Source organism: Metarhizium acridum (assembly GCF_019434415.1).
Source record: "Metarhizium acridum strain ARSEF 324 chromosome Unknown scaffold_141, whole genome shotgun sequence".
NCBI lineage: Eukaryota > Fungi > Ascomycota > Sordariomycetes > Hypocreales > Clavicipitaceae > Metarhizium > Metarhizium acridum.
Window position 1 is genome coordinate 1701238 of NW_027094020.1, and position 22328 is coordinate 1723565.

A 22328-nucleotide genomic window follows, 5' to 3' on the forward strand; every position below is an offset into this window, starting at 1 on the left:
TGTAAAACATTGCCATCCGCAACATCCATTACTTGGTGTTATGTACTAATGCCATCATATTCGAAAAATTAGGAACAAACGAAAAAAGTGAGCGTCAAAATCCGACCACTTGGATGGATGAAGTTATATGTGGGATTATCATTCTTCCTCGTCCTCTTCAATTGGTGCCGGCGTGCGACGCTCGGTGCGTCTCTTGGGTCGTCGATGTCTTGAGCTGCTGATATTGCTGGCAGAGTCATCCGGCATGATGTCAATGTCGTCCATGGCCCAATCATCGTCACTTGCTCCTTCGACATCACTGCCGACAGCCCAGGCTGGCCGTTCGTATCCCGAGTGCTGAGAATTGCCGGATCCGGGGGTGGGCAGCACATCGATGCGACGACGACTCTGCAAGTTCTGCATGAGAGCGGCTCCTCGCTGCCGCAAGGCCGTTCGTACCATTTCCGCCTTTTGGTGCAGTTTCTCAAACGCGTCTTCTAAGCTTTCCATGCCTGCGTAAATCTCTCGTTCTATTTCAGCAATGGCTGCCATTTCCATTTCCTCATCATTTGATACAGGCTGTCTGCTACTTCCCTGGACGCCTGACGATGCCAAGCTAACAAAGGATGCAGGCGTCGCGCCTCGAGAGTAGGGCGAGAACGGGGTTGTAGTCCTGGATCCCATGGCCGATGGTCCTCTAGGCAGCGGACTCATTGAAGAGCGGGAGCCAAAGTAGCCGCTTGCAGGCGTCTCAGCACGGGATTCAACACCTGGATACATGTCGTCTGCATCCGCTCCTGACCAAAGGAAGCCGTCAAATCGGCCAGAGGTCAAAATCTCCCACTCGGCGTTATTAATATTTGAAATAGTGACGAGCAAATCGTGAGTATGTGGGTTCTTGACAAGGTAGCTGGCCGTTTCGGCATCTCGAGGGACCTGCTGTAGGCGATACAGGCGTTGGAGGGACAAGCCAGACTTGACGATGAAGTCATTCCGTGGCCTATGAACTGGTGTAGGAGCCCTAGTCGACGACTTTAATTCTCGGGATCCAGACAGCAGAGCATTGAAGAATGGCCGATCATCAGCGTCCATATTTGTCAGAATCGCAAATGTGAGAGTCTCATCGTCCACATCTTGGGGGGGTGGTGCTGGAGTTTCACCCGTGTTGTTCAACCACTTATCTACAGCCGACCTGACCTTCTTCGACTGTCGAAGATAATGTTCTCTGAATTCTTCTGCGATATCCGGGTCCATTTTCACGGGAGATGCAGGTCGCGGTGGCACTTCTGCCGAGATTTCAGCGGCTTTGGTCCCAATCTCAGCAAGATCAAACGGCGGCCAGTCTGGAAGTTCAATACGCCCACTGACCCATTCCAGCACGTCACCCCACGTCAGACCCTTGTGTATTTCATGAGATCGATCGCACATGACACATGCGCAGCCGTGAGGCGGCAAGTCCCGTGAGAAAACATTTTCCAGCCTGTCCAACAAACGTCGGGCAACGGACCGATGGCCAGTCGCAACTGCAATAGAGCCCTGCTTCGCCAAAACGTTGGAATATTGATCCAGTAGGTTAAGGAATGGCGCAAACAATGTGTCCGATCCAGTCAACGGGGGGTTCGATGTTCGAGATCCATTCTGAAGAGGCAGGACTGATAAAAAGTGTCGAGGGACGGGATAAGGCAGACCACCATTTTGCAGCAGGTAGTCGACTCGAGGAATGTCGTGAATATCGATTGCTGGGGGCGGCGGAGGTGGAGGAGGTGGAGGCGGTGGCCCGGCCATGGAAGCTGGGGTCGCCGTCTTGGACGGGAAAGCTGACTCATTGTCTTCAAAGTCGGGTGGAGATGGGTCCTTGCCGCCGTCATACAAGTGGGAGGGAAATCTCGCCGTCTGGGTTGGTGTTCGTGGGGAGGAATCTTGGATGCTTGACGGCGAGGATCCATCGTCTCGAGACTCGACCCTCTTGGAGCTGGACCTGGCAGAGTCAGATCTTCTCATAGAATGCCGCGATGAACTTGACCTGACAGAGCCCGATGAACGAATTTTGTCGTGTGATTTGTGCTCGCGTGATTTGATGTAGGTAGCTTGACTGGACGAAGCAGATTTTCTGCTCAGTTTGGACCGATCGTCGTTATGGGATGCGGATCTGGAGATGCCGGAAACTGTGGATTTGGGGCGACCACCGTCAGAACCCTTGATATCACCGCCGCTCTTCCTCCTATCTGCAGAGACATCGGTCTCGGGTGGGGTAGGCGGTCTGGAGCCCCTTTTGGAGGTTGATGCTGCTCTGTGCAGTTCAGCAGACCTTGATCTCCGTTCTTCGTCGCCAACATCGGTAGGTTCAGGGGTTGGGGGGTTTGAGAGGTGCGACTTTCTCGGCTCACCCAAGTCGTCGCGGCTCATGACAGCTTCTTTACTGTGGGCCTTGCTGAAGCTTGGGTAAGGCATAGAGATGCGTGGCCTGTCGAGGGATATGTTGATCGTATCTGCGGTTATGTCGCTGGTGCCATTTCTCTCGCGGGGCTCATCCCCATCTTTGTCTCTGTCCTTGTCTCTGTCGCGATCTCTGTCTCGATCCTTCTTGCGATGTCGCCTGGCGGAGGCCTCACTGCCATCTGTGCCAATCTTACTGCGCGAAGCCGAGGACTTGGAAGATCGGTGACGGCGTTCACGGTCCCTGTCCTTGTCCTTGTCCTTGTCGCGATCTGTTTTACTCCGTTCCGATTTGGAGCGTCGGGTCTTGTCACGATGGCCTTCGTCGGCGACAGAGTCGGCGTCGGCATCACGGTCCTTTGCAGGCATGCTTCAGCATTGAGGCCGAAGTGGCCAAGCGGCTGGGTGGCGACAGCGGTGGGCGACAAATTGATGTCCGAGCTTGGTGAATCTGAGGTTTGGGTTGATGATTCGTTTGCAGTCGATGTTTCACTGTTCTGCGAATGAAGTAGAAAAGAAAGTGAAAAATATCTGGTCGGGTCTGGTGGATTCGTCAGGTTCAGGCACCGATGACTTCACTCAGGGTGTGAGGGCTGGCAATCTGGTAAGTAGCTGGATGCGGGACTAAGATGCGGGACTGGGTGCCCATGAGGATGCGGTGTGCTTCTAGCTCTGAATTCCGGGCGTGGGGGAGGCTGCCTTTGGAAACGGCAGACGAGAAATATGGATAATAATAGATGCTGCAGAAGATGCAAAAGGAGGAAGGTATTGAAGGATGGTTGAGAAAACGGTCATGCGAGGTGGTGGAGGAGTATCGACACGGCCGAGCGGCAAAAATGCATCGAGCAGGAGCAGGAGCAGGAGCAGGAGCAGCACGTATGTCAAAGTTCAATGCGTGAAGCACTCGAGGCGTCACATCAGTCCACTGGGCCGCCCGTCCCAATGTTCACCTTGTTCAGTCTGGGCACTTGAGCTGTTGGCCAGTTACAAGGCACAAGGCCCAGACCACCACCCAAGGGTATAGCCGCTGCTATGGAGCGGGCTTCTCAGGGTCCCGTCTCGCCCGGTGCCATCCTTTCTCCTTGGTCCATTCACGAGACGGCCAGCTTTCAAAAAACTGGGAGTGGCGCCCAGCTTTATTGACATTTCCCAAACATACATTTGGCACCCCACTGTACATACAATAGAGGACCACGACCAGCTCGTCAACCCTCCCAAATGTCTGTCACGACAGCAACATACGCCCAGCCTCTGGTTTCCAACGAGCACCCGCGTGGAGCGAAGTTGAGTTGGGGCTCGAGGTTGGGAGCTTAAGCTTTGTTCAGGCTGCAGCGTCGACGCCCAAAGCACCTGACTTCTTCTCTCCACGGCTCTCATCCCCGACCACCAATGTTCAAGTGCTCGCAGCTACGTGTTTGCGCCGCGAACCAGACCATCTCCCAGGCTGAGTCGTCCAACAAGTCATGCCTCGTCATCGCATAAACACCGTCTGCCATCATGTGCCTGCGACTGTTGGCTTAAACCTTGCCATGAACACATCCCACCCCAATCGGCATCTCCATCACCGCGTAAACAGCCCATGCATGCCCGATACAAGTAAACGCATGCATGACGAGCAGGAATCCACGTCCCTTCTCCATTTCGTCTGGAGTTGCTCGACGGGCGCCAAATGCCCACCTCGCTGCACCTACATGCATTGTTGCAGGGTGCTAAGCGCCCAGCCTCCAAATCTGTCGCCGAACTCTGCAGCCATCCATCACATCGCTCTCTCACCGTCCTCGCCGCAGCTTCCACCGAGTAGTCAGGTACTGTCATTACTGCAGCCGCAATTGAAGACTGTGACGATATTTGACGATAAAAATCGACCCCTTTGTCTTTGCTCTATGTTTAACGCAAGATTCTATCTGGAGGTATCTAGATGCACTCAGATGCCCGGCCCATCCTTCCAACACCGTGCTCGAGTGCTGCCAACTACGTTCTGGTCTTCTTTTTTCTTTTACCTTTTTGCTGCAATATGTTTTCCCTGTCTCGTAGCAATTTCATAGCGCAACACTCGCACAGTTCCAAACGCCATAACCATGTGATTCCCGTCTCCTCCCAACCCACGTAATGTCAAGCACGCAGAGTATCCCTGTTTCAACACTTGTCGTCTTACTTCTGCCCCGAAATGAGTCTTACGCTTGGTCTAGCAACCCAAGGCTTTCCAATAACAAGATGATCTCATGCACAATAGATCGAACGTTCTGTGTCTCCAAGTCCACCGTGAGATCGGGCTTGGAAGGAACCTCGTAAGGGTCGTCAACGCCCGTGAAGCCCTTAATCTCGCCAGCACGAGCACGCTTGTAAATGCCGCGTCTGTCAGTCTTCTCAGCGTACTCCAGAGGAGTGGCCACGTGGACCAAGAAGAAGGGGCCAGACTTCTCGATGAGCTCGCGAGCCTGGGTACGAGCCTGGTCGAAAGGAGCAATGGGGGCAGCAATAACAGCAGCGCCGGCCTTGGTCAGCTCAGAAGCAACAAAGGCAATGCGAGAGATGTTGAGGTCGCGGTCCTGTCGACTGAAGCCCAGTTCCGAGGAGAGCTCCGATCGGACCGTCTCACCAAGCAACATAGAGACTGGTCGTCCGCCGCCCTGGTTCAAAGTAGTCTGTAGGGCACGAGCAACTTGGTCCTTGCCACTGTTGTAGTATCCAGTCAAGAATACAGTGAAGCCCTTCTCTCGCGGCAGCGGGTTCTGCTCTCGGAGGACCTTGACAACCTCGGGGTACGAGAACCATTCAGGGATCTCCTTGCCGGTTCTGAGTCTGTTTCGCAGCTCAGTTCCGGAAATGTTCATGGTGCGAGTGCCCTCGGGGATCTCGTTGGCGGGCATGTACTCTTCCTTATCAGGGATGTAGATCATCTCCTGGAACTCGACCATCTTGATACCGAGCTCCTCCTGGTACTGCTGGACAAGCTTCTGTGCATCGTAAGGGCCATAGTGGTCCTTGCCGTTCTTGTTCTTGCCGGGGCCAGCGTGGTCGCGGCCGACAATGAAGTGAGTGGCACCGTGATTCTTTCGGATCACAGCGTGCCACAAGGCCTCACGAGGTCCACCCATACGCATTGCCAAAGGCAGAAGAGCCAGAGCAGCCATGCCATTAGGATATCTGGGCAGCAGAGCCTTGTAAACTCGAACACGAGTGAAGTGGTCGATGTCACCAGGCTTGGTCATGCCAACAACGGGGTGGATTAGAACGTTGGCCTGCTGAGAGCGAGCAGCGCGGAGCGTCAACTCGCGATGAGCACGGTGCATTGGGTTTCGAGTCTGGAAAGCAACAACCTTTTGCCAGCCGAGCTTGTTGAAGTGGGATCGGAGTTCGGCAGGAGTGACTTAGTCAATCAGTTAGCTTACATCCGGACAGTATGACAAGCAGGTTTTTTAAGACTTACAGCGAAGGTCGAGGAAATCGTAGTGCTCCAAGCGAGCGACAGCTTCAAGCTTGCCGCCAACGTAGAACTCTTTGGCAACACTGAACAGGTGTTTGATACCAGGGTGGGTGTCATCGTCGCTGCCAAAGACCTCTTTGGCCTCCTTGACCCTAAACATTTTGAATCAGTACATTTGAGGAGAGATTGGGCCAGCGCCACACAAAGTGCAACGTACTTGTCTGGTCGATAAACATCCTCAACAGTTAGGATGGCCACGTTGTGATCGTCACGGGAATCGCGCAACGTCAGCTTAGCGCCAGTCTTGATACCCAGCTCGTCAATCTGTTTCTGGCTGACATCGAGGGTGATGGGCATGCTGAAAAGAGCGCCGTCGGCAAGACGGTTGTTCTCAACTACTCTATAAAAGAAAACGTCAGCGTAAGCTCAAGACTCGTCCTATAATACCATTCTGAGTCTTACCCATTGTAGTCCTTCTCGGTCATGAAACCTATGATAATACAGCAAGGTTAGTACGTTTGTACCTTTCGCAATGTGTCGCACAGATGAAAAAGCAGCCCGTTGCCAGTCCAGTCTCGTAATAGTCTAGTTTGTATCCTTCCGGCCGTTCCAGCGACCTACCTTCTAGGGGAGAGAAGCCACCGTTGAGGATCAACTCAAGATCGCAGAGATGACGATCTGACAAGACGATGGCCGGATATTTCTCTGCTTCCTCGCGCAACTCGGCCTGGCGGGGCAGATCGCGAGCAAACAAGTCCTTGAGGACGCCACCATGGGGAGTGTTTGCCATTTTCCTGCAATGTCTTGAACTGCAAACGCTACAAAAATGTTCCAATTGAGACGTACATGCAAAAGCAGACAGGCAACGAGGGATGAAAGAACAAGATTTCGGGCAGTCGCAAGACGCACAAATCGAGCGAGGAGCCTGAAGTTAATACTTCAGTATTTAATCCGGGTTCGGAGCTATTATTGTCTACAAGTTGAAGCCAGGCCCACATGTACGATCACGCAATGGTGGGGGATCCGTGGAAATGGTAAAAGACGAGCGGTTTGGTGGTCTGGGGCATCGAATGAGAGGGCAGAAATTCGGAATGCGTCTCATGTAGAAGAGGGGCCCTGATTTCTAAGTGCTCAAGTGTTGCGCCACGCCGGTTTCTGACTGAAGTCGAGTTTGAGCTGTGCACAGGGAGGCATTGAGGCATGGAAGCAAGAGATTGAGACACATATGCACTACTATACCTGTCAATCTTGCAAACGTTGGGATGAATTCATCTCCAAGGAATCCGTGCTTCCCCTCCGTCGTACTGTACCGCTTCCAACACGTCCTAGACTCACTCGCAGCTGCCAACCTGGCTGCCACCTTCCCTCCACTGGCAGGCGCAGAAGAGGGTGGGAAGAGATATTTTTTTCGGGGCCCGTCCCTGACGATGACGTGCTCGCCCACGCTACTCATCCGTTGCATGTGCTGAACATAATTACTGGACGGAAATGTGCCATTTGACAGCTGTTTGCAGAGCATGAGTTTTTTTTTTTTTTTTTCGTTCACACACGTCTCAAGTTCAGCATTGAACGCTCAAGTCAACTCTTCACGTAACAACGTCTGCTGCGGAAGGAACGAGGGAACGAGGTCGTGCCTGGAAGGAACGTTCGGAGAATGCTTTCATGGCCTGTTTCTGAATCGGGCAAGGTCTGATCACACCTTATTTCTGGGTCTCCTTCCGGCACGGTCGACCGACCGACTCCCGTTTTCTCTCCGACCGACTTGAGCCGTTGTGGTGTCTATGTCGGCGCGCGTCATAATAAGGTGCTCAAAAGAAACGTTTAAAACTACGCACGACCTATTGCCACACTTTACTACATCCATTTGAGATATTCCTGGTTTCCTTTGGCCAGTCAGGCTATCGCCGAAGATTGGTGGAACTCTCCCGCTTGGTGCGACGTGCCGGAGGTCGGATCGTCGGCCACAGGCAACTCCGCCATCTCTCCACGCATACGGCCAGATGAAATGCAAGACTTACCAAACAATACTATGCACGCTTGTGCCCACGACGCGGAGTCATCGGTGATTTTGAACTACCTGCACGAAGAAGTTTCTTTTTGCCTCACCTGTTGCCGGATGCGGCCCTGGACTACATACATATGTGGCGTTTGATCTGCCACGAACCGTCCCTGCTCTTTCGGCCCATCGGGGCCCCAGATGATGCATAATGCCATCTCCCGACAGTGAGATACTGGAAAACGGCCAATCATGGAAGTCATATTCGCATACACTCTCGCCTTTCGATAATTGATACGAATAAGCATATTTTACACATCTCCATTCTTTTGTCTCTGTAGCTGTATGTTGTTTGCATCTCTCAGGACAATTGGTCTGCCAGCACTGCAGATTAGTTGGCAAGTTGGATATGCTCAAACATTTCATGACTGCCTGTCAGGTAGTCAGCAAATCTGTGTGTTCAAGTAATATCGCGCTCATGGCTAAGCTGTACATCACATCTTAGTGACGACATTGACTTTGAGATGCCCAGTGCAAAGTAAACTAATCGACACTCTCGGATGCGTCATTTACCTGGTTCCAATGTCTGACCAGTTTCCCACATCGCATCTTACAAGCCGCAAGTAAGACTACTAGTCTGGCTATTTGGCTCATCGATTGCCACTCAGAATCGTTTACCACAGTATTATTATACTCTCGATTCTGATGTGTTCAGGTGCCACCACCCATGTTAAGCTACCCTGCACGCACAATTGACTCTTGGGTACGGAGTACTTCTAGAAGGGAAAAACATTACAACCAACGGGCATTGCGGCGAATATGGACATTAACGAGATATTTTACCCATACAAATTGAATCTATTTTTTTTTTACAACTCGCTGTTCTCCTGAGCCAAGCGTTTGACTGCGGCTGGACACTACAAGGGAAAATGGAAAACATGATAAACGTGCAAAATGACCTTATACAGACCAGTTGCTGAACCAGAGGCAAGCACATCTCAACTACCGAGGCAGTGTCCTTTTCGTGCATACCCAACTATTAGAACCATACTCTCAGCTAACCCTTTCACAGCGCTTCAACATCTATAGCGATCATGCTGCATCTGTTGGGAAGCCATGAGTTATAATAGCCGCACAAAAGCAGAGAAGAATTTGATCAAAGGCACGACTGATAAGCCATCGCATTTCCAGCGACCTCAAAGAAAACCAATAAACTTGGCATGACCCGTCAGGAAATAGAGCATGAAAGACTTCCGGAAGTGGCAGGCCTACACAACTTGTTCACAAAACACATCCTTGGGCCAGTGATAGGAACCACTCTCTTCACAGGCCAGATCGAACTTCACGTGAAATTCGGAGTTTAACCAATGCGTGGCAGATTTGCGCACCGACCGGCTGTCTATTTTTCTTCCAATGGCGATCATAGCTCCAAATGGAGCGCACCACAATGATGACTGCAAAAGAAGAGACATACACGAAGTACTAGAGATGTACCGCGGCAGCATGAGGAGACATTGAGGCGGTTCTAGACGTTGAATCGAGTAAATAGGTCGCAATGTACTCCGTATTGGCCCTCGTATATCTTCACCCACTATAGTATACGCTAAGTGTGGAAAAGATCCCAATGTTGGAAGATAACTAACCAAGCTGGATGCAGCCGACTGTTCGAGCGGATCCGCAGGAGACGATCAAATTGATTGCAAAAGTGCTAAGCAGCGGGAAACAAACAGGTAGCCCATAGTGGGCTGACTATTGTGACGAGTTCTGGCCGATGCATACAACCATCGAGTGGCCGATATGAAGATGCCCTGAGGGTATTTATTGTACGACTCCAATAGCAATGTTAATGCAGACTCGCCCAGATGATAGTGATTGCCAGCGGGGACTGCATCCTCGTTTAGCGAGATCTGTGTGCTAATTAGCAAAAGGGCTCTTTAGTAAATGAAGTTCTAGTGTAAAGGACGCCTCTGTGTGATTGTTCATCTTCACGATGCCGCCCCGAGCACCGGCGTTGTAATACGATACTCTGACGTCTTTGGCCGGCGGTGGCTTCCACAGTTTCCCAGATGAGAACAATGCATATTCGAGAAGTGTTCGCAGGCAGCGCCACTGGCAGACTGTCGTTTGTGCCGATCATCACTGTGACCTGCTCTTTGCGATAAAGTCACTAGGTCCTAGCTGGCTCTTCCCGCTAGGTTCCGACCTACCTTGCTTAGTACCCGAGATAAAGCAGGGTAAAGGTGAACCATAACACCAATACTAGAGCACCAGATTCCACGGTTCCACCTTTTTGTTGCGTTGGTGCAGCTTGTTTGGCACTCTGGCCTGGACTGCCCTCTTCGTGGTCAAAGGAAACAAAGCTTGCGCCACCTCCCAAATGGTGCCTCCCCGCCCGTCATGCTCCCAGCCTCACGAATGATTGATAAGGCGGAGGTAGGGTCTTCTGTTCGGCCTCCGAGCCAAGCAAACCCCAAAGCCAGCAGGTTTATCCGTCAGATTGTTGGGCGAGCATTTGGAAGTGATTAGGACAAGGAGCAGGCTGTCCTGGCGGGTGGAGCTATAGCTGGAAGAGTGCTAGTGAACTGGTAGTAGGAGTGTGTAACTCTTGTTGGGGTTTGTGAGACACTTCTCGATTGAACATGATTCATGGTGAATCGACTGCTCGAATCCAGGCGGTGGACCAAAGCGGCACGAGGCCAAGAGGGTGCTGGCCACTACGCCAACACGCTATCAGACGGCAATGGCATCCGAGCTGCGAGACGACCAATCTAGATTGTCGGCTTGATGCCAATGCCAATGCTAACGCTAATGCTGATGCTGATGGTGTGGTGTTGTGGCGGGCTGTTGGCTGCCGTCATTCGAAAGTTTGGCCGTTTGGAATTAAGCCAAGACGGTTGGCGCCACTTGCGTTTGTCTGGCTTCAAAGTTGCGGTGCGGTGCGGTGCCTAGTCCGGTCAATCTCGCCCAGGACAACTGGTCAAGGTCCACTTCATTATCGATCAAGGCCATTTTTGGTGTCTTTCTGGAGATTCCGGTCCCGCGCTATGTGGTTGGTGCCGTTGGCGCCGCCGTTGTTGCAGTCATGGGTAATCCGGCCAGGATGCCCAAAAATACGAGCTTGCTTGCCCATCTCAAACGGCCAACTCCTCTTGTGCAACCCATCTGTTTTTCGCGCTCCCTGGGGGTTAGGCGACCTGCCCGGCATCATCGATTAGAGCCGGTTCGAGGGCAAGTAGGCGTCGTGACGAGAAATTGAGTTGCGGTTTTCTCTGGTTCGTTTTGACGAACCTGAAGTTTCCCAGAGTCACTGACCATCATCAACGCGCAGTAGCGCCTGCCGGCCGAGACAACACACAAAACCCCCGACCGCCCTCGAAATCGACCCTAGACAGTTTGCTTCATGCTTGGACAAATTTCGACTTTCGACTTTCGACTCTCGATTCACGACTGGCATCCTTCTCCTCCATCCCATGTCTCGTCTTGTTCGCTGGCGGATGTTTGGCCTGCACATTGCGAATTCGCCGGCTCGCCGCGGCTGACTTGAAATCTACATCGCCAGCAATTGTGTTGTGTCGGGACAGCATCACAACCACCAGCGTTACCCAGAAGGGCCCTTGGGCTACCCTGGAAACCCTCCGTATCGAGTCGAATCCTCCCCTTAGCCCTCCGTCTTCATGCCTACTGCACAATGCTACGATTACGTTCCCCAATGACGGCTCTTCTGCCGCTCCTAGCCCTGCTCCTATGCCATTTCACGACGGCCAACGCGCGAGAACCCGTCTATATCAAGGGGTTAGGACTTGACGGCGTGAACCGTGACCTTGACGTTAGCCGGTATCCCGCTCTATATACGGGTGATTTCGATGACTGCCTCGGTGGAGAGAGCTTGTTTAATGTCACCAAATTCGATGCTGCATACTACGCTGATAATCTCACGGTCCTATTTCACTTGGATGGAACGACCAACATACATAAAGAAAACCTCATTCGTATGATCATCCTCTGTTAGACTCCATATTTTACACATAAGTCAAGGCTAACCTTGTTTTCATGCCACAGTTCACATATCGGTCGAGGCATACGGGGAGAATAGATTTAACATGACGTATGATCCGTGCAAAGCCAACATTCACAGCATGTGTCCGTTGAACAATTCCGTACCTATAACGGCGTTTGCAGCTATCCCCCTTGCTCCGCACGATGTATCTGGCATTCCCTCAATCGCATTGGGAATTCCTGATCTAGAGGGCTTGGCTCGTCTACAAATATTCGCTAATTCAACACAAACTCAAATCGGATGTTTCCAAGCTGTCATGACGAACGGCAACAGCTTTTCGCAGCCGGAAGCTGTATCATCTTTTCTTGGAGTGATGGTGTTCATTGCTGTGCTAGCGTCATTTGCTACTGCCATATATGGCTTGAGCATCCCACATATGCGTGTCCACTACGCACATTCATTCTCGGTTCTCGTCATTTTTGAGACACTGCAGTCCATGTTCTTCTCTGGTGCCCTGTCCGTCAATTGGCCTAGCGTACTTCCCGCTTGGTGGAGCAATTTTGCATGGACAGCAGGCATGTTTGCAAATAATCAAATTGTTCGCTCAGTGAGCTCCTTTACGGGCAACAATGTCAACATCACTCAAGTAGGAGGCGCTGGATCAGTCCAAATCAATAATGGCGGTGGCCTCTTGCAGCAAATCTACGGACGATCGTTGTTTGACGCATCCCTGTTCCAGAACACGGCTGACCCCTTAAAGTCTTTCACTCAACGGAATGCATATAATGCAAGCGATCCGTACGACTATACTTGGGGCGGTCACCCAAGGACACCTGGTATGCCCATGCCTGGCACTTGGCCCGGGTTCAGTGGAACCTTATCCTTGCTTAACATTCCTCCAGCTGAAGCGTTTACCATCTCTATCATATGGCTACTTGTCATTCTGGCTGCTGTGGTATTGTTTGTCGTCGCAGTGAAGCTGACTTTGGATCTCTTGATAAGACTGAGGTGGCTCAAATCTGATGGCTTTGACTATTTCCGTTCCCACGTCTGGGGCTACACTATCTCGGCCCTCCTTCGAACACTGTTCATTGCCTTCTTCACCGTCATGACCCTCGCCATGTACCAGTTTTCACTTCGTGGATCTGCTGGGCCGACTGCTGTGGCGGTCATTGTATGGTTAATCTTCTTGCTGGGCATTGGAGGGATCACAGTCTATGCCTGCTATTTCCGACTTCGACATGGAAAGTACGAGACGGGGCCGGATAGTCTGCGTTTCGAACAGGGCACCATATGCGGCAAGGTTCCTTTCATTGCCACGACGAGACAGAGTAAAATAGGCGAAGAGGAGCCGAGCCAAAGACCGTATCTATTTGGCACTATGCCATTCGTCAAGGTCAAGTACGTCGACGACGACCCGAATAGAGACCCTGTTCACCTGGATGAAGGATATGTGAAGAGATTTGGTTGGTTGTCAGCCCGGTACCGACGATCAAGATGGTGGTTCTTCGCTGTTTACCTTGGTTACCAATTCATCCGAGCATGCTTCATTGGCGGAGCAGCACGTTCGCCTCTGGCACAAGTTTACGGACTGTTCATTTTTGACATCATTGCCCTCGTCGTAATCATGAAGCTGAACCCCTTCGAAAGCAACCGAAACACCGCAGTTGCCGTCTGGATGCTATCAATTTCTAAGATTGTAACCACTGGCCTGTCCATCGCTTTCCTGCCCGCGTTCTCTATTAATCGAATTGTCGCCACGGTTCTCGGTATTATAATCATCGTCGTCCAAGGATTTGTTGCAATTGCAGTCTTGGTATTGATCGTATTAGGGGTGCTTTCGACGTGGATGTCCCTTTCCCGCAACCGAGAAGAATTCCCGCAGGTTTTGGAACAAATTCGCATCAATTATTTTGAGCACGCAAAGGCTTGTGCGGACAACTTCCCGCCGAGGCCGAAAAAGTCAAAGACAAAGGAAGAAACGAGTGAAGAGCCCCGTCAGGCCATGTTTGAGGTCAGAGACGTGCGACGTGCACCCAAGATCGAAGACGAGGGCGTCGATAAGTTTCCAGACTTGGATCCGCCCAACATGTCAGTCACTGGCGTCGGGGCTAGTGGGCGTCGGAGTCGAGCAAACAGCGCCAGCTCGAGATTCTCTGTCAGCAGCCTCCCCAGGACCACTCGTGTCCACCGGGCATCCTGGAGCTCCAAGGACATTCCCTTGTGGGATTCTGAAATGAACAGAGGGGACCAACAGCGTGTGGGCCACTCGCGCGCCAGCTCCCTCAGGTTATCAGGCTATGTGGCAGATGCTCCAGGGACCAGTACACCGGTTCGGAGGCCCATGACACCACAGCAGGAGATTTTAGAAGAGCCACAGGTGCAGCAGCCAGACAGCTCACCAACAGAATACACCGACAGCAGCCAAGCTTTCGATCCTGAGGAGACCAAAACAAAGGACAAAGAAAAGGAGGGTTCAACACCTGCAACAGATACAGAGCCTCCAGAGGTAGAGGAAAAGCCAAGAGTGGAGTCTGAGGCGAAGGAGGCATCATAGATGACCTTGTGGTGATTCCATGTGGGATTTAGCCTTGATCAAAAAGCGAAATATGGCCTTTATTTACTCCAATCATAGTTTATTTTATCGTGTTAGCGCAATCTAGAAGCTGGATGAAGGATACAGCGGATCAAAAAAGAGGAACGAGGGCAGGGAGGCCAGGTTACCTTGGGATTTTTGCCATTACAGATGGATGTGTGGACCTAGCGAACCTGATATGTGACGCGTATGGGACTCGGCGTTGGTGACTGATTTTTCCAGCATGGCATAGCATTCTGCTTTGGGAGATTGATTCATGTTTGGTGGGCTGCATGGTCGTCAAAGGATGATGATGTTGGACCAGGTTTTTGTTACCAACAGGCACCTGTCTGACGATAGTTTGCTATTCGCAGGTCGATTTAATGAAAACTCAATGTAATATCTGGTCGAGCCGAGGCTCATAAATGATGTATAGTTTTTTTTTTTTTGCGCTGAAAACACTATCGTCGTGTGCTTGAAGGAAGTGACCGATACCGGTGTCAAGGGCGTGCACGCCAATCATTCCCAAGAGCCAAAGAAACCGGAATAGAGGCCATGGACGGGCGTCTCGAGGGCTTTGGTCAAGCCAGTGTTGGGCAAAAAGGTTTCTGGCCTCGTTGCATGTTGCATCGTCGACCTAATTTCAACTTTGCACTCGGGGTCAAAGACCAGCTCCATACTTTACGTACACTCCGTACAGGATGGGGAGCCGTGGCTCTCCAACAGCCACCGACAGTCAACCAACACCGGTCCCCAACCGCTCTGGGTACGCAAACGACAAGTAGAGTCGTTGATCAGTCCGTCCGGTCTTGGAGCCTTTATCCACACATGGAACGATGAGGACGCCACGGAACGGCCAACGCGGGCCGGTAGTTGCGAGGAACAGGGCAAAGTGGCCTGATTCTTCTTCCCATTCTGTTGGCATGTGAGACTCTTTGTTGCTCTGCTGTTACACGGACGGTACCCAACTTGCCTCGACGCAAAAGTACGGACGTGCTGCTGGCGTGAGTTTGGGGAGGGGGGGATGGAATAAAGGGGGGGAAGCGAGTTATCGAGTACTGGTTACTTGGTAGACGGCGACGGAGAAACGGGGGCGTCTTTGCGGCAAGCACACATGGCATACACGTTTATTCAGATTTTTCTTTTTTCCGTTTGTCCAGCAGTACGCGGTACTCGGTGTATTTTTAGTATTTTTTTCATAATTTTAAACAGCAGAGAAACATCAAGGGCCAGGGGGGCCCCCCGCGAACGCAGCCTCATGTACGGGAGTACTCCATACCACTGGCAACCGACAAACGAGAAGAAAGGAAAAAGGAGAAGGGAAAAAGATTGGGGTGACACAACATGCAACAAGCCTCACATTACGGAGTAGAGGCCACCCTATAACAGAACCAGGACCAGAATACCCGCACCTATCACGGTCAAAAGCCCCAGCACGACAAGCCACACCACAGCGTGACACCATCCGTGATGCCGGGAAGCCACAAGGCCCTCCCCGTCTGTGTCGGCGTCCGTGTCAACGGAGGAAGTGATGGATGTGGCAGCCAGGCGCTCGGTCGAATCCGCCTCGTTGGGGGCATCGTCCCAGTGACACCGGCGGGAGGACTCGAGGTCCAGCGCGCCGTAGTTGTGCTCGTCGACGTGCCAGAGCAGCAAGTTAGTCACTTCGTCTTCGTCGTCGGATAACAACAAAGACAATGTCGTTGCTGTCGAGCCCGGAGAGCGCAGGATGGCTGGCGGCGAGGTCGCGAAACCGTCGGATCTGCTCCTGTCTACATGGAAGGCCGTGACTTATCAGCAAACCTTGCTTTTTTCGTTTTATTTCCCTTCGTCTTTGAATTCATGGGGGAGGAGTAGGAATTGAGAATATGGGAATACTATTGGAGGAAAAGAGGGTAGGGGGGAGGGGGAGGGAACAAAGACGTACGCTGCGCAGGTGAGGCATTCGGATTGGGGGATGCTTGAACCGCTGGGTTGGCCGCACACGGGGCAATAGTAGAATACGCCGGTGCGGACGCGGTCCATGGTCCTTTGTTCGAGGCTATGGTGATGCTTAGGTTTTTGGTGTAGCGTTTGAAAAAAAAAAAACAGAGACGGCGTGTAGTGCTTCAATGCAACGACTTGAAACGGAATCAAGCTGGGAAGACTAATCGAGGAATAGAACAAAGGTTTGAATGATTCAGGAGCGACAATTGTCGGAGTCGACTTGTATAATCAGAAAATTGAAAGACGAACCCAAGCCCTCTTTATACCCAAGCCCAGTCGTATGCTGTCACGTACAGCTATCCCCATGCTCATTATGATGCCATGCTCATCACCAACATGCAAGCGTTCACCGAACTCGCCAAATACGTGCCAGTCCACACTTCTCGGGCCTTTACCAATTTCCTCTGCGCATCTTTGCCATGTCTAGTGCGAATGCGAGCAACAGGAAGCCATCAGCAACGAGGAGGAAAAAAAAGGCCTAAACAGAGCAAAAGAACCACGCATCACAAAATCAGCCAATAATGCGTCCCTGACTCGGCTCCGAAACCAAAAACAAAGGGCTTCAGAGCGTTTCGCCCACGCCCTCCCCGTTCCCCCCTGTAGCCATTCGGGACGGATTCCATGAGAAGAATGTCGGCAGGCAACAGAAACGGTAGAACCGTCTTGTTTGGGTATCAAACTATCGACCTGACTGCAAGCCCGTCTTGGAACGGGCTAGTTGCTGCTGACAAGATTTCCATGCTCTCCATCAGACACCGCGAAAGGGGAGGGGGGTGGAGGAGAGTCACCACCCCCAGGATATCGGAACAGGCAAGGGTGTCGTGAACTGCCTGTCTCAGCGGAAAGCTCCGTCTTTCCTCTTTTTTTTCCCCCATAACGGTGGCGTAGGGGGTAGTGTTGGTGTCAAAGTTTGTCTGGGGTGTGAAGCGAACCCAACGTCGACAAAGGGTCCGATCATTGTGTGAAGCGAGCGACTTCCCCCTTCTCCTTCTTCACACGTTGTTTCTCATCATCATGGTGTTGCAGATGTGAGATCGCCGAATGGTTTGTGCTTGAAACTATATCCCTGGCGGAGAATATTCGAGTTCGAAAGATTAAAAAAAAAAAGCCCTCAGCCAGGGGGTTGGTTCGTGTTTGCGATGAGAACAAGGTTTGACAGGCAGCTGCGCAACCACACGGACCCAACACCTCAGCATTGAAACAAACATCTCCTCGCTTCTCCATGCAAAGTCCCACGTTATCCAAGGAGTAGGACGTCAACGGCCCCCAAAAGGGGCATCTCGTGTCGCCACGGTCCGGCAGATGATCACGACGTTGCTCCTCCCAATACTCCCTCACACATCACGCATGCTTCGTAAGCCTTCTCCCCCCTTATCTCGGAGCTGTCATGCAACACACACAATGCTTAGACTCAAGAAAGTGGATACGGCCCTTTCTGGCAGCGGAACTATCCGATTAAGCAAGAAAGCGACGTGCTCTGCCTGGACTGCGGATTGCATTGTGCCCACCAACACGGCATACCAACATACCAACCCAGCGCATGTTGGTTCTGCCAGCTGAACCGTGCCGGTAGCGTCGTCCTAGCCTGTTCAAGCAGGGAAAAAAGAAGCGAATGCGACGCTGAGCATAACAAAGAAGGTCGACAGTGTACCTGAGACTGGCATTAGAGAGCCATGGTTGGTGCGGTTGTTTAGTCCCTGCTATTACATCTCGTCATCTGCTTGACTGACCCTGGTGGCAGCTTCTATCAGAGCCCACGAGTTGACGGCCTGCAGTAACCATGTTCCTGGGAGCTCTGGAAGCCTTGTCCATCTGCCGTGGTTACCAATCCATTACTAAAACGACTCTCGTCAACAGGGGCCGACTAACCATATGGAACATGATACAAACATGTGCGTCCGACACGAGGCTGTGTTGCTTCTTGGACCCAACAGATGCGACCTGCTGCAACCTGCATAATTCTCCTTGGAGATGTCTGCCACCGGACTACTTGGTGCGGAGCAGGATCGACGCAACTGGCCTGGCCCTGTCCACAAGACGGCCTCGTTTGTGGCCCGCAATCAACCCCATTCTTTAAACTCTGCAACACCGACACACTGCCGAAGTCCGGATCTCGGGATACAGCAGACATGACGATCGACAAAGACGGTTGGGTTCTCGCAGGACAGACCGAGTCGCTTGATTCGCTTCAGCCCTGTGGCGGCAGAGTTTGGACTGATGTGTGGAGAAACAAAGAAGGCCGGCCCTGTCTCGTGAACTGGGGCCATCCATCAGATCCAGAGCCAAGCAAGGTGAAAAGCCATCTCGGCCGAGTGAACAAGCCAACGCACCCTTGACGACCCCTGCCTCGTCCGAACAAATCACGTCCTGTTCCCACCGGAGACATTTGATCGATTCGATCCAGGCAGAGCCATCAGACCATTTGCGGCATATCGTAGAGATTGCACCGGGCATTGTCTGCAGCTTTGGAAGCTTTGGCCAACATCCATCATCCGCCTGTATGCAAACCAGCAGACTTGGCTTGCATCTGACGAGAAGCTCCTCTTCCCCAGCCAACAAGTGACAAATGTGCCGTCTTCCCGAACACGCACGACGGGGCTTGCAGCCAACGCTTCCGATTGCCAGACATGGCAGTTCGTTGGTACGTTGCGAACAATCGGGCCGCGTGTTGCGAGTCAAGAGAGACAAGAACATCCATGGCAAAAGACCAGGGTTAACATGTGGTATGGTGGTTGTAGTATTAAGAACCCTGCCAGACTTGACAGAGCACCAGAGTTGAAGAGTAAACCAAGAGAAGATCCATGAGCCTCGTTCCCATCTATTGCTCCAATTAAAACTCCATTTCTACCATGCAAATGACATGCCAATGTCCCATACTTGTTTTCTCCATTTCATCTTGCCTCGCAGTTTTCCCACGGCCCCTCCCATATCGCCTTCTCCTTGTTTCATGTGACGTCGCCTGCTACCGGGCAACATGAATAACAAAAAAAGAAACAGACTGAAACGTGTGCAATGCGCCCCCATGTGTTGTACAGTACGGCCAATGAGATGTAGACGTTTTGCTGATTATGCCCAGAACAACGAATGACTGGCACCACCCTGTGAGGGACAAGGTTTTGCAAGAAGGAGAATTTGTGGGGTAAGAGGGATAATGACAATGAAACGTTGTCGCGCGTGCGTGCTACTTTTAATTACAAGGAAATACATGGCCGGTTGATTATAGGGTCGCGGACCGGCATCCGACCTTTTGGAATCTAGCGTCGTTTACAAAACAAGGGCGTGAATGGTTGGCCAAGTGCGGCCAGGTCTATGCGTATAGAGCCTCAAGGAAGTAAATGAAGCCGAAGATCAGGAAGGCAACGGCCCCGCCGACGGTGACTACACACGCATGTTAGGAAAATCACGGGGTCAAGGCATGCATGTCGATGCAGGGGAGACATACCGATCTTCAGACTGACTCTTCCGGCAATGGCCCGTCCTCCAATAACAGCCACACCGGTGCAAATGGCATGTCCGCAGGTTGCACCAAGAGTCACCCACCAGTAGTCTTGGCCAGCAGCCATGGCAATAGTTGCGATTTGACTGCGATCACCCCATTCGCCCAAAAACGTCATGGCAAAGGTCTGGACCCAGGCCGGGCTCAAGAGCAGAGAGCAGAGGTTACCAATTCCCTGCATGAAACCGCCCATGGATCCGGAGCGTCGGGGAGGGCTGCGTGATGGGGATTGTGATGGCGATCGAGGCGGTGAGGGGAAACGGCTCTTAGACCGAGAATTCCTGCCACCAAGGCCCATTTCCAGGTTGTGAGCGGAAACACCGTTATGCCCATTGCCCATCTCCTTTTCCTTCTCTGCTAGCTCCTGTTCTACCTCGTGCATCTCAGCTGAAACGCCTTCATTGGAGTCCATCCTCATACCCTCATTGAGAAGTTTAGCACCAAAGACAAAGAACAGGGCCGCTGCCAGGAAGCTTGTGAGGCGTTTAGGAATCAGGGTAGGAACAGCATGTCCCAGAACAGCAGACAGGACAGTCATGACAAGCAAGGCACCGAACGCAGCGGAAAACACCACCATTCTATCATGCTTCATGGCCATCAGTGCAGCCACTAGGAAAGTCTTGTCACCAATTTCAGAGACAAGAATCATGGTAAAGGATAGCATCCATGAATGGAATGGCTGGATAATGCCCTCATCATTTTGTTCAATGGGGACTTTGGATTTAGACCGGGATGTGTCCTTGGTTTTCGGCGGTGGTGGCTCGAGCGCATCTTTTGTTGTTGTCGACGACGATTTAAATTTGTCTGGTGTATCGGGGAGATCATCGGGTTTCTAATTATTCGACAATTGATCAGCTATGTCTTGCGACGGTAAAGAAAAAGGTGACTGGACCGTAACGGCACGACTTACATCGAGACCTGTGTAGTCTTTGCTGCCGTCCTGCTTGTGCAGTTTCGCCTTGTCAGTGTCTTCGTCCTTGCCGCCACGCAATTTTCGCTCCTCGCTGTGTGGCAGTGGCGGCTTCTCTTTGGGAGATTCTGGTTGCGTGAGGACCTTCTCGCCGGTCTTTCCCTCCTTTTCCTTTCGTGCTTTTGACTTCTCGGTGACGCCCCCTTCGGTGCCCGTGGAAATTCCCTTTTCAGGTCGGTCACGATTTTTATCGAACATGACACCGTCATTCGTCTTGGGGATCTTCTGGCCGTCAACCAGGGTTGGGTCGTCGGGTCGGCCCTTTAATGGCGGTAGTTTCTGGCCATTTGCATCGACGGCCACACCGTCAGTATCGACAAAAGGGCCGAGATGAGGCTTCCCATCCTTGCCATCAACAGGGGCATCTCTAGTGGGTATGAAAGGTCGGCCTCCAGCGGCTGCTTCGACATTAGTAGCATCGTCGGCGTTACGTGAGGAAGAGGGGATGGATTTGGAGTCGTTGTCCTTGGCTGCGGCGACGGCGCGAGGCGAGAAGCCGACGGCCAGCGAAGGCAACAGTAGGAGCAGCAGAGGTGAATGGCCGGTTTGAAACTTCATGGCGGCGGCTCAATTCCTCGGCGCACGTAATCAAACTGGCAATCCTGCTAATCGAAATGGATTCGTGGTGAAGCTGCCGATGGCGAGGCGATGAGGCAATGAGGCGACGAGAGAAGGGTGGACTGAACGGCTTGCAGCTGCGTCAACAGACAGCCCAAGGTAAAGGTAAGCACAGCCTCTACACCTCGACAACCCTTGGTTGGTTGTTTTGGTGCCAAACACTCGGCACTCCCTTACTCCGTAGGGGGCCCCTGGTCGCTTTAGGCTGTCTGATTTCTGGGCTTCTGGATTGGTCGCGAGTGGCGCTCCCCGTTTGCGTGGTTTGTGGTTTGTGTGGCCTTTGTGGTCCCGGTTGCGTATCCTCCTCCGGGAAATAACTAGTACCCTAGTAGATTTAAGAGTTCGTCCAAGGAGCTGGGCCAGAGCCGGCACCGAAGATGACTTGATGGTGAGACAAACCAAAATGCTGGGAAGATAAAGGAACAAGTAAATGGAGAATTCAACCCGAAAATGATCTGTGTTAACAAAATGAATTCTTCAGCCACGGCATATTAAACCGTGCACGGGGGGAAAAAAGGGAAGAAAAAGGAGAAATGGCAGACAGACCAGTTGACGGGTGGTACAGAGTACCAAAGTACCGAAGTACAAGTGGTCGCTTCAAAAAACAGGAAAATACTCACTCAGGGATCCGGACGCAGACATGGTCCATGGACATGGATCAACATAGCCCCGGCGCACGAGCATGTTCTCATCCGAAAACCCATAAAATCTTGCCATAATTTCCGCCCATTTCTTTATATAGCCAGCTGTCAAATCAAGTCATGCGAGTTGCGTAGATCAATATTAATTGTACATGGTTGAGGTAGCCCGGATTTGCGCTGCGCCATGCCGCCTTGCCCCGTTCGTGA

The 22328-nt window shown here is 51.9% G+C and overlaps 5 protein-coding genes across 6 annotated transcripts; 1 reads left to right on the forward strand and 4 right to left on the reverse strand.

Annotated features, from left to right (window-relative positions):
• Positions 1–138: 138 nt before the first annotated feature.
• J3458_009165 (uncharacterized protein) lies at positions 139–2784 on the reverse strand (the record flags this gene model as incomplete). Its single annotated transcript, XM_007813485.2, has 1 exon — positions 139–2784. One exon carries the CDS (start codon positions 2782–2784, stop codon positions 139–141), a length of 2646 nt encoding a protein of 881 aa, XP_007811676.2.
• A 1425-nt stretch (positions 2785–4209) lies between these two features.
• On the reverse strand, positions 4210–6756 carry MET3_1 (Sulfate adenylyltransferase). 2 transcript variants are annotated; one of them, XM_007813484.2, is made up of 5 exons: positions 6464–6756; positions 6305–6332; positions 6060–6242; positions 5846–5994; positions 4210–5785 (listed from the first exon to the last, which is right to left on the reverse strand). In XM_007813484.2, the coding sequence occupies exons 1-5, from the start codon at positions 6630–6632 to the stop codon at positions 4590–4592; spliced, it is 1725 nt and encodes a 574-aa protein (XP_007811675.2). In that variant the 5' UTR covers positions 6633–6756; the 3' UTR covers positions 4210–4589. The 2 variants fall into 2 exon arrangements, with proteins under 2 accessions (XP_007811675.2, XP_065975406.1); XM_066119610.1 differs by having other exon boundaries at positions 5846–6242.
• A 3961-nt stretch (positions 6757–10717) lies between these two features.
• On the forward strand, positions 10718–14816 carry J3458_009167 (uncharacterized protein). The gene is made up of 3 exons (XM_007815758.2): positions 10718–11066; positions 11167–11827; positions 11898–14816. The coding sequence occupies exons 2-3, from the start codon at positions 11527–11529 to the stop codon at positions 14390–14392; spliced, it is 2796 nt and encodes a 931-aa protein (XP_007813949.2). The 5' UTR covers positions 10718–11066; positions 11167–11526; the 3' UTR covers positions 14393–14816.
• Positions 14817–16067: 1251 nt separating this feature from the next.
• Positions 16068–16435, reverse strand: J3458_009168 (uncharacterized protein; the record flags this gene model as incomplete). Its single annotated transcript, XM_066119611.1, has 2 exons — positions 16068–16182; positions 16338–16435. The coding sequence occupies 2 exons, from the start codon at positions 16433–16435 to the stop codon at positions 16068–16070; spliced, it is 213 nt and encodes a 70-aa protein (XP_065975407.1).
• Positions 16436–18906: 2471 nt separating this feature from the next.
• Positions 18907–22149, reverse strand: GDT1_1 (GCR1-dependent translation factor 1). Its single transcript, XM_066119612.1, has 2 exons — positions 20803–22149; positions 18907–20724 (listed from the first exon to the last, which is right to left on the reverse strand). The coding sequence occupies exons 1-2, from the start codon at positions 21418–21420 to the stop codon at positions 19720–19722; spliced, it is 1623 nt and encodes a 540-aa protein (XP_065975408.1). The 5' UTR covers positions 21421–22149; the 3' UTR covers positions 18907–19719.
• Positions 22150–22328: the final 179 nt, after the last annotated feature.

Bases quoted from the DNA above. Each gene is read 5' to 3' on its own strand.
- MET3_1 (XM_007813484.2), bottom strand. From the start codon at position 6,632: ATGGCAAACACTCCCCATGGTGGCGTCCTCAAGGACTTGTTTGCTCGC. The intron at 6,243-6,304 runs GTAAGACTCAGA...TTTCTTTTATAG, and splicing joins ACCGAGAAGGACTACAATGG to AGTAGTTGAGAACAACCGTC. The intron at 5,786-5,845 runs GTAAGTCTTAAA...TGATTGACTAAG, and splicing joins CGATTTCCTCGACCTTCGCT to TCACTCCTGCCGAACTCCGA.
- J3458_009167 (XM_007815758.2), top strand. From the start codon at position 11,527: ATGCTACGATTACGTTCCCCAATGACGGCTCTTCTGCCGCTCCTAGCC. The intron at 11,828-11,897 runs GTATGATCATCC...TTCATGCCACAG, and splicing joins ACATAAAGAAAACCTCATTC to TTCACATATCGGTCGAGGCA.
- GDT1_1 (XM_066119612.1), bottom strand. From the start codon at position 21,420: ATGAAGTTTCAAACCGGCCATTCACCTCTGCTGCTCCTACTGTTGCCT. The intron at 20,725-20,802 runs GTAAGTCGTGCC...TCGAATAATTAG, and splicing joins AAGACTACACAGGTCTCGAT to AAACCCGATGATCTCCCCGA.